The 10,530-nt window shown below is 39.1% G+C and overlaps 2 protein-coding genes and 1 pseudogene across 3 annotated transcripts in view; 2 read left to right on the top strand and 1 right to left on the bottom strand.

Annotated features, from left to right (window-relative positions):
• Nucleotides 1-752: 752 nt before the first annotated feature.
• Nucleotides 753-4,341, bottom strand: LOC149042877 (uncharacterized). Its single transcript, XM_089213663.1, has 6 exons — nucleotides 4,275-4,341; nucleotides 3,818-4,181; nucleotides 2,477-3,323; nucleotides 2,144-2,253; nucleotides 1,529-1,698; nucleotides 753-1,280 (listed from the first exon to the last, which is right to left on the bottom strand). Exons 1-6 carry the CDS (start codon nucleotides 4,339-4,341, stop codon nucleotides 1,096-1,098), a joined length of 1,743 nt encoding a protein of 580 aa, XP_089069789.1. The 3' UTR covers nucleotides 753-1,095.
• Nucleotides 4,342-4,686: 345 nt separating this feature from the next.
• On the top strand, nucleotides 4,687-7,183 carry LOC113679550 (uncharacterized). The gene is made up of 6 exons (XM_089213662.1): nucleotides 4,687-4,863; nucleotides 5,125-5,420; nucleotides 5,718-5,854; nucleotides 6,042-6,175; nucleotides 6,306-6,495; nucleotides 6,641-7,183. The coding sequence occupies exons 1-6, from the start codon at nucleotides 4,687-4,689 to the stop codon at nucleotides 6,835-6,837; spliced, it is 1,131 nt and encodes a 376-aa protein (XP_089069788.1). The 3' UTR covers nucleotides 6,838-7,183.
• A 2,701-nt stretch (nucleotides 7,184-9,884) lies between these two features.
• Nucleotides 9,885-10,530, top strand: part of LOC149042876 (uncharacterized) — a 6,083-nt pseudogene continuing 5,437 nt past the window's right edge. The window contains exon 1 of the transcript XR_016188204.1: nucleotides 9,885-10,530. This exon is cut by the window's right edge and continues 5,437 nt beyond it. The product of XR_016188204.1 is annotated as an uncharacterized LOC149042876 (transcript).

The raw sequence follows: 10,530 nt of genomic DNA, 5'->3' as shown, positions 1-10,530 counted from the left end.
GACACACTTCACGTATGAGAGATCAAAGAAAAAACTTATGCTAGTTGACATCCAGGGAAGTGGATATGACTTATTTGACCCAGAAATTGCTTCTACAGATTTACTGGACGAGGGTGACAAGCAATACCTGTATTGTACTGGAAATCTTTCCAAAGTAGCAATTTCAACATTTGTGAAAGAGCACACTTGTAGTTTGTTCTGTACCTTGCTTGGCCTACCAGCAATAGAAAATTAAGGGGCAACTCAAGCTGCTATAAAATTGTGAACATTGAGACATTGTTGACAAAACTTGATACACTGTTTACAAAATAGCTAGTTCACATAAAATCCCATGGTTACATATGATAATTTACGGGGCAGTCATAATTTGTTTCCAGGGGTGGGCTGCAGGATTGTGATATTAACCAACCTTGTTGTTGCTGAATTCACCCTCAAGCAGATATGTTTTCATGTACCCCAATTTAGGACACCAAAAAACCTGCTCTTGTTAATGTTTCTCCTCAACCCACCATGTGAGGATTGATGGTTAAAATTTGTATTATTTGTATTAGTAGGGTGCATAGTTTTTCTTGTTTCTGCTGCCCTTTCGATGTTACTGTTATTGCCATCAGTGTTATTGTTCGTTCCAGTTTATTTCCACAAAGGTTATGGATATCATGTTCAGATACATTATCATTCGAATTAAAGATAGTTGTGGGTCCTTTAATCTGCAATATTATTATGCATTAAAAATAATTAAATAACTACAGTGGTGATAATTACACTGTTTATTTCTTTTTTTCTATTAGTGCCAGCATTGATTGTTAATATGTTGTTCCTGTTCACTTCAATTACACGTAATAAAGTTTTGACTTTTCTACTGTATTGCATGTTACACCCCTTTTGATGCAATTACCTTGGGCGGTTCGCACATACAGTGTTCAGAAATGTTCAGTTTAATTCAATGATTAAAGTACAGTTCATTGGCAGATGAATTTGTTGTTTATGGCTGCACAAAGTTCATAGTAACAAAATGGAGGATGTGGGAGAAAACATGCTGCTTTCACTATTAAAATAGAGTCAAGGGCATAACACCATGGATAAACAGTGGAGTTATTACAAAGAAAAATTTCTCTTTAGGAAAAGAAATGCTTCCTTGCAATCAGCAGGTTTCAAATGGTCAGTGTCAATGATTCGTTCACACTCTGCTCTGAACTCAGGGGCGAGAAAGTCATCATCAACAGAAAGGATGCCTGACTGGACAGCAGCTTCTTTTAGTTGATCATCAGTTACTTGAAGACCTGCACATTGCCAATAGAAAACAATGTTAGCATTCATCATCTAGTGTGACTGGCAGTGTCAGCACCACATTAGGTTTTTATAGATATGCGACTTTCAGGCCCAAAGATTTTAGCAACAAATAATTTCCTTCTGGGCAATAAAATTAAATTATCATTGGTTGATTGTTGAAGCATTATAACTATGCCATAGTTCACTTTGAATAAAACAGAAATATCCCAAAACCAGTTTTGACAAAACATTTTTTTACCACATTCTTCAAGCCCATATTTCTGAGGAAAACTGTAAATATGGTTTGGGACCCCATCTGGTAAAACTGTGTCCTTCTGGGCTCTGATCCTGTGGGAATTCCACATCATCTCCTTGAATGTATCTAGCTCTCTCTGAACCACAGGAACCATAATAAAAGAAAGAAGCTTCCTATGTAGGAAAACAAAATAAGCAAAGGTAACAAACACCTTGGTGTATAGGTAGTTTCAATTACAATATATAAGCCAGCAAGTTTTTTTTTTTTTTTTTTTGGGGGGGGGGGGTTCCCTAACAAAAATTTTTCCTGGGCCCCCTCAACCATATCTATTTGACTCGAGTATATATAAGCTTTAGGGGGAGGGGATGTGTTATTGCATTCACACAGAAATTAATTAATATGCTATAAAAAATATATGTATATTAACTTTAGGCAAAATAATGTTTATGTTGATTGAGCTTTCAATCACCCACGTGCCATGCTCTAGCAAAACTGCAACATATTCTAAAACAATAACTCAATGTCACTTTTGGAGTTTAAAAACAAACCTTGAAATGAATAGCCTGTGTATGTGTGCGTGTGGGTGGAGGTGGAGGGGGGAGACTTGCCCATTCTCACCTGTCAATATCATCATGTGGGTCATGATGCCCTTGATCTTTAAGCCATCTTAACTGACTTTTGAAAAATTTTTCCATTCTTTCGTGTAATTCTTTCCACCATCTTTCGATCTAGAGGAAAACGTTTTTTTAAATGACATTTTGTGAAATGTGCATTTGCCGGAAATCAGATGATAGGGTGGATTAAAATATTACTTGTTACTGAGGGAATGATGAAATAACAAACAACAATACTCAAACTGGCACTCAAATAAAGTCACCGAAAGACTCGTTGACTAATTTGGCACACTCACATAATATAATTAGACAGCACTTGAGAGATGAGCTTACTTACTTGGTATGAAGTTGATGGACCATACAAAATTGTGTCTGCAGGATCCACAACGTCAGTGTGATGTCTACAAAGAAAGGCATGAATTGTGGCCATGGTGCCTGTTTCTGTACCTTTGTCGATTCTGATCATCGCAGGAATTACCTTGGTCTCCATTATATGCTCCAAGTACCAACGACCAATCAATTGCGGGTCACAGTTCTTATTCCAAACTCGCAACCATAGCAGCTTTCTGCTGGCTGTATCTAAGCAGCCATAAATAGCAATCGGAAATGTGGAATTTTGGAAACCCATTAATTTATCATGACTGTCCAGGGAGTGGACCCAGTTTGGTCCTTTCGAAGAGAACTTTCCTTTCTTTCGCCTTGCCTTCTTAGCTCCAACGCCTCCGCGAGCAGCAAGTCCATCGGGGTCAAGATCAGACATCACATCGTAAACTTGATCTCGCGTAACTAACAAGTCATATTTTTGTCTTATTTTCTTGTGCATGCTTCTATATCCCAATAGCTTTCCTGGTCCTTCCAATTCCTTTTTAACAGCCTCTTTAACATCTTCAACCAAAACAGTATCATCCCTGTAATAAACTTCGAAATGGCATAAACGTCTCTCGAGTGTTCGGATACTCCAGGCGTATTGAGGAAAGTCTCTCCGTAAAAAATCGATCGCTTCTTTGCGTTTGAGGCCTTGTTTGACATACTTCTGCAGTGCACCTTTAAGGAGATCGTCTTCTTTCCACAATGAAACCGCTATCCGCCATTTTCGAGAACAGCCCGGGAGAACAGTCCCTATATTCCCGCCATTTTGGATCTTTACGATGCACGCAATGCATGCTGGTAGTGGCAGCTCTCGGCTGGGTTGAATAATTTCATTTTATTTTACTTTGGTTTTATTTTATTTTACTTTGGTTTTATTTTATTTTATTTTTATTTCAATTGATTTTTCACTCTATTTTAAAAATAAAAAAATTAATTGAAAAATAAAAAAAAAATGTAAATCAAAATAAAAAAGAAAACAATTTTCTTTCAAAAATGCGGATTTTTCTATTGGCAGTTCTCGGCCACCATACACATCAGACCCCTTTGGCGTCAAGCATGGGCAGCTAAGGAGGAAGCTCTTCGCACACGCATCACCCACACAACCGAGTCGCTGAATGCCCACTCCCGCCCCCTCCGCCCCCTGACCCTTGGTGAGAGAGTCTTCCTGCAGAATCAACAAGGCCCAAACCCCACCAAATGGGACCGCTCAGGGGTAGTAGTGGAATCAGCTGACCACGACCAATACCATGTCAAGGTGGACGGCTCTGGGCGAATCACACTACGCAACCGCCGCTTCCTGTGAGCCTACACGCCAGCCACGCTCTCCATACGTTCACAGCAGCCAACAGCTTCACATCTACCTACCAGCAGTGCTGACCAGTGCCCAAACCCCCCGCCCTCTGTGCCAACACTACAGACTCCCCAGTCCACGCAGCTTACGGCGGCAACGCCCAACAACCCAAACGTGGTCCAAGCCCCAGCACCACTGTCGCCCATCACCCCAGCGAGACCAACACAGGTCAACAGTCCAAACCTCGACGCACAGTCCCAGGACCTCCAGCTACCAACAAGTCCCAATGAAGACTCCTCAATGCCCCCTACGCCACCCCCACTGCTGCCCGAACCGGTTCCACGCCCTCGTCGCATCTCACGGCCACCCAAACGGTACGAACCTGAAACAGGAAAATGGGTCACTTGAGTCCTCCTCCCTACGCTTTAAATTGAACCGCTCTAGGTCCTTGGACTGGGGGGGATGAAGTGACTACCGCTGGCCAACCGCTGGCCGTATAGCGACTGCTCGGCAGGACTGGTGACGAGTGGAGAGTAGGCCATGTTGTTTTAAAAACACTCGAACTCATTTCGCATGGACGGATTAATCTTATTGTACTTATTATCATAAGTTCGTTATTCTTTATTGCGTTTAGCTTTATTGTTCTTGTTATTCACCGTATTTATACTGTGTTTCACCCTGTAGAACTTTTTCATCGTTGTAATTATCATAATTGTTGTAATAAGCATAATCAATCGAGGAGTTCGCTTCAAATACTGCCTTTTTTTGTAGGAGTCTCTTGAATTCATATATCTCCTAAACGGATAAGAGGAGCCAGCTTTCTCCGAATTATAAGCTCAGGCCAAGACTATCACGAGATTTTAGAGGCTGCCGGCATTCCACCGATCATGGCTTATATGGAAGACAGCTGCCCCAATCTCTTTAGCAACATTATCGAAAACGACAATCACAGGCTTCGTGAATTGTTGCCTAGTGCCAACCATCCAAAGCACAATTTAAGACGTAACAGGCATTTCGAAATCCCCCTGTGGAGGACAAACCGTTTTAAAAACACCTTCATGATGGCCTCCACCATTAAATATAACAACAACAGTTAATTAATGACCGTTTCCTAGAAACCTATGTAGATAATGTAAATATAGCTTTTAAATATAGATAGGTTTTAGCTCACAGATTTTTTAATTGTTTATAATTTTGAATATTCTTATATACGTTATATAATATATTTATTTAATTACATTATTGTAATATACGTAATTCAGCCGCAAGGCTGCTAGGTATATTTAAATAAACTATCTATTATTATTATCTATCTATTATTATAGCGAGTCTTTCAGAAGTTCGAAAAATTCGAAATAAAAGACCAGACGAGCAGCGTCTCGCAGTCTAACAAGTTGCTCTCTGGCGCGGTGCAACAACCAAGTATTGTTGCATCGAAGTTTAAGTGCCTTAGGGGACTGGACACTAAACAGGTAACAGAGCTGCTAAGGAATGTGGCTGAAGGCGAACTGTCCTTTGTAAAATTAAAGCAAAGGGCGGTAGAAGTAAAAAACATGGCAGCTCTGAGGACGGAATTCGTGAAGAAGGCAGGCTGTCGATCGTGGAAGGAGGCTGCAGAGAGGTATTCATTTAATTATTACCACTTTTTCACTCAAGCATAGAGTTGCGTTTATATGTCCGTGACCGTTGTCATAAATAATTCTTACTATGAATTATATCAATAAATTAATAATACATTTTTTGGAACTGAATTTGCATGATACTAATGATGGCCTTGTTTAAGAATTGTGAAATGATTCAAACACACTAAGTCAAAGTCACAAGGTAAATTGCCAAAGTACAGTAGTCTTTTTCATAATTTTTAATATAAAGGGGAGCAAATATGCTCATTTGGCCTTTTTTCTTTACTTAAAATAAGATTTCCCCATTTCACTGGAGACAATGTCCTTCAGCTGTTTGTGAGCACCGTCAAAAAGGGGAAGGCAAGTGCCCAATTCATGGCACTTGTCGAAAGAGCCCTTCAAGCTGAGGTGGCAGAAGAAGACAATGGTATAAGTGAACGACAGTTCATACAACTTAATAAAAGGCGATATTAGGTGTAAGCTGTTTAGGAAATTAATTACCTTACCAATAGCTTAGAAATGAAGTAAGAGAATGCTTGTTAGTGGAAATTAATCAATGCTATCACTTACATAAGGAATAAAAATGGACTTATATGGCTTTGTTTTCCTCTTTCTTTCAGATCACTTAATACTTTCAGGAATCAGTGGTCAATTTTACTGCGCAAAGTCCTCTGAGGATCATAATGTCTCTGCTGCATCACTGAAAGGAATTCCCTTTAGTGGTGCAAATTTAATCATTATAAAGAAACAAAAAGTAAGCTCGGCGCTTGTTTTATTTCCTTTAAATTCCCTTAACAATATCTGTGCATATCAATTAGGCTATTGTTAATGTGTCATTGGCCATTATAACCGCCCATTTTTTTCCAAATTTGTCAACTTTTCAGAACTGGAGTCAGGAAAAATTAAAGGCCACTTTAAGGCAGATATGTGGCCTAAATACAAGATTGAAAATGACTGAATACATCATTGTTATAAGAAAAAAAGATGAGTCCCTAATTCAAACCCGAGAGGAATGCACCCCGGGATGGAAGGCCCATACGATGTATGTGGCTTGGAGTAAAATGTCTGCTAAAGGTAACTCTTTATTTGCGATTGTCGTTTAGTTTGGAAAATTTCCAATTTTTGTTTTTTTTTTTAAGTATTGAATTGGGAATAAATGAATAACAGGGCTCAGTATAGCATAATTCCTTTTTTGGATGTTTAAATTTCTTGTAAACAGCTGGGGTTGGACTGACAGACGTCGTCGAAAAGACTTATGTAATTTTTGTTGGCCCACCATCGAAAAGTGCCACTAATTGGTTTGTGGCTGAGAATGAGGCGGACTTCATGTGGCACGTCATAAAGCTTTTTGCGCCTCCAAGAGGGACTATATTAGAGTTTGGAAACTCATATACTCAAGGTAATACACAATTATAAACATAACATGCCGTTTTTGTAGTTTCACATCCTGTGGTCCCTTATTTTCTGTGCCATAGTACGCTTACTGAATTCCTAAAGGAATCAAGACATTACGACTGACTCACAGTTACCTCTAGTTGAAACAACTTTTAGGAATATCAATGAGTACTAACTAATTAGTACCTTGTTTTTATGTGTTTTAGTAAGTTCCTGCCTAAAAAACCATCCGTCAAAAGGAACATAAACTTGCTGTCCCTATACGATGACGAGAAGCCTGTCTCTATTTTTAGGAGAGGCTATAGCCCTGAGCCGTTTGGCCTGCAAGGGATCTGCAGGGTCCAAGGATGAGGACGATTAGATAAATTTTTTAATAACACGAGTTCTAGTGAATGAAGATTCGTAATCACTTCGCCGAAAGAATCGTTTCGGTCAAAGTTTATACAACCATATCCATATTTAAAGAGAGTTTCAACTGTAAAAAGGCAAACAGATTTAGCTGTTCGGCATAAAGATTGAAAAATTTGACTCTGTTTCGGATAATTTTTTGTTTTAAACGTAACGAGAAGAAATTTACTGTTAGCCGTAAAAGCCATTGGCCGTTTTTATGCTAGAGACGTTAAAGTTGTCTAAGACGTTAAAGTCGTCTCGAGACAACTTTGACGTCTCTAGCATAAAAACGGCCATTACCCTATTGAGACACTCTTATCAAAGAATGCAGACACTTCCATGGACCCAGTTTAACCTAAAATGTTTGTAATTATTTCGTATACCGTATTTACCCGTGTATAATGCGCACTTATTTTTCCCGAAATGAACATCTAAATTCGAGATGCGTATTATACACGGAATCCTTTGTTTAGGCCCACGCGACATTAGAATAACAAAGACACATAAGCGTGCGATGTAATTGGTCTTTAATTTGAGGGTAAACTAACCTACCAATGACATGTTAACAATTTGGATCCTTGAATAAATTTAAGTAAGTATTTAAGCGAACAGCTGATCAACAAAACAGTTACTGTAATCTTGAGCAATCAAACGTAAACATGGCTACAAAACTCACCGGAACAAAGCGTCAAAGTTACACAGTGTCAGATAAGTTACGAATCATCAATTTCGCCGAACACCATGGAAATCGCGCTGCTGAAAGAGAGTTCGGAGTATCTGAAAGTAATGTTCGCTTATGGCGGAAGAGCAAGGAAAACTTGGAAAAGATGCCTCGGTTGAAACGAGCAAATCGTGGCAAAAAAGCTGCATGGCCAGAACTTGAGGTTGATCTCCTTGAATGGATCACAGAGAAACGGAACAATGGTCTCGCCATTTTACCATCGCTGGTGAGGCTGAAGGCCCTCGACATGGCAAAGAACGAGAAATATGGGATTCCACAAGGGCAGTTTAAACAGGCAACCACTGGTGTCAGCGTTTCATGAAGCGTAATGGCTTGTCTCTTCGCCAAAAGACAACTCTTGCCCAGCGGCTTCCAGATGACTATGAGGAGAAAATCGTGCGATTCCACCGCTACATTATCGATCTTCGCAAAGAGCACAATTATCCTCTTCGTGTTATTGCTAAAACCAACAGTCTTGATGGATCCGAGGACGACCTAGTTTACGAGGCCAACGATGACTGCAACAACGAGCTCGATGACTTGTTTGCAAGAGAACTGTTCCAGTCAGACTCTGAGTCCGAGTCATTTCGTTAGTTTGCCAAGTTAATTGAAATAAATAATGTTATACAATTTCACCTTCTTGTTGAGTAGTTTATTTTTCTTTTTTCTCAAAATTTGGTCTGAAATTGGGATGCGTATTATACACGGGCGCGCATTATACACGGGTAAATACGGTACATGATTGAGTGTTGCATGGAAATTTCCATGGACCTGTTTTTAACAAAAATGCTCTATAATATTTTGAATACTTGTATCACTGTTACATGGAAATTTCCATAAAATCCGTTTTGTAGAAGAATAAAAGAGTATTACACGGATAATTCCATGTACCCTATTTGGTCTGAAATTTTCCAGTGCTGTTTTTTATTCGTAAATGAGTATTACATGGAAACTTCCATGGATCAGTTTGGCAAGGCGCTATCATATTGAATTCGTAAAAGTATTACATGGAAATTTCCGTGTACCCATTTAAGCTGTTCAAGAGTGATTGATACTGTCTTGTATACGTGAATGAGTATTACATGGAAATTTCCATGGATCAGTTTGGCGAGGCGCTTAAAGTATTACATGGATATTTCTATGTACTCATTTTGATTGAGAATGTTTGATACTGTTTTGTCTATGTGAGTGAGCATTGCATGTATATGGAAAATTTTACGGACTGTTTTGAAACTATTTTTTTAAGTGTAAATTTGTATCACATGGAAATTTCCATGTACCAGTTTAATTTGTCCAATAATGATTGATATTGTTTTGTATGCGTGAAAGAGAATTACGTGGAAATTTCCATGGATCTTTTTTGTGGGGCACCATCATATTGAGATCGTAAATACTTCTGACAAGCTTTCTTCTGTCAGAAGGTCATCGACTTTTTAATAGCTTAGTTGACCATGAGCGAGATATATGTGCAGCTGTTTGTACAAGTTATCATAATATTAGAGTGTCGTTCATCACCCATAACTGGAAAAGTAGACGCTACCTTACTCATTTTTTTACTGTTAAGCAACCGGTTGACAGAAAATGATAAAAATGTTTTGAGATAAACTAAAATAAACATTATTTGTGATGGTCGATTGAATCATTGAAATAGTCGATTGAGCCTTAAGGCTTAGTTTATGGTCTGCCGATTGGTGACTTTTACGGTTTTTTTCTTTTACCTTATCAATTATACAATGGCAAAGTTTGAATTTGTTCCAGATTTCTCACTTCAGAAAATCTGCACTTAAAAAATTACGTGTTATTTGTATTTGTTTTCAGAAATTACTTCATGAAGTGGTCAGAGGAACATGACTCTATTTTTGTAGGGAGGTTCCTCTTCTTGAACCATTTAAGCATCCAAGACAAAGTAAAGAGAGAGGAGAAATCTGAGGTGAAATAGCAATGAGCTTAAATCTTCCAGCCAAGAAACAGCTAGAAAACAACCTGGTTGCATCCTTGGTCAAAGCACTGGCACCTCCTTGACTATGTGATAGTACGACAACAAGATCAGAGAGACGTTTTACCACCCGAATCGCTCGTTATTAACCGCTTACATGCATATTTAATTAGCATCAAATTATCGCATACAACCGGTCAAAGAAGGGCCTATTTACCTATTGAGACCTGAAAGGACTCAGGGCCTAGTGCCATAGCCTGCGAACCCCTTCAAACGCGGCTTTGGAAAGGCTTTGGATACCATTATCCCTCCTAAACGCGATTTTAGGTCGAGAAAAAGTTTGAATGTAGTTACTTTTAAAGGAGGGAAAGCTATAAGAAAGTCGAAGTTTAGTGTTCCAGTTCGATATGCCTTCCAGCAATTAATTGATACAACGCCTGTAGCCGCCGGATCTTCTCTAAACACGAGCGGTAGTTTTTCTCCAGACCAAGAAGACCTTCCCCATATTGACCGATATCATGGTTTGAGAACCAACAGAAGCTCTAAAAGTAAAAAAGTACGACTGAAGCGCAAGTTAAAAGCTTACCATGGGAGGAAAGCAACGCTGGCTTCGTCTCGGCTCAATTGACCAGAAAGGCTTTGCCTTTGGGGCAGATGTTTATCATTC

This window comes from Pocillopora damicornis, chromosome 7 (genome assembly GCF_964200805.1).
Source record: "Pocillopora damicornis chromosome 7, jaPocDami1.2, whole genome shotgun sequence".
Lineage (NCBI taxonomy): Eukaryota > Metazoa > Cnidaria > Anthozoa > Scleractinia > Pocilloporidae > Pocillopora > Pocillopora damicornis.
Note: the sequence above shows the minus strand (reverse complement) of the source record. Positions and strands in the feature narration are given on the sequence as shown.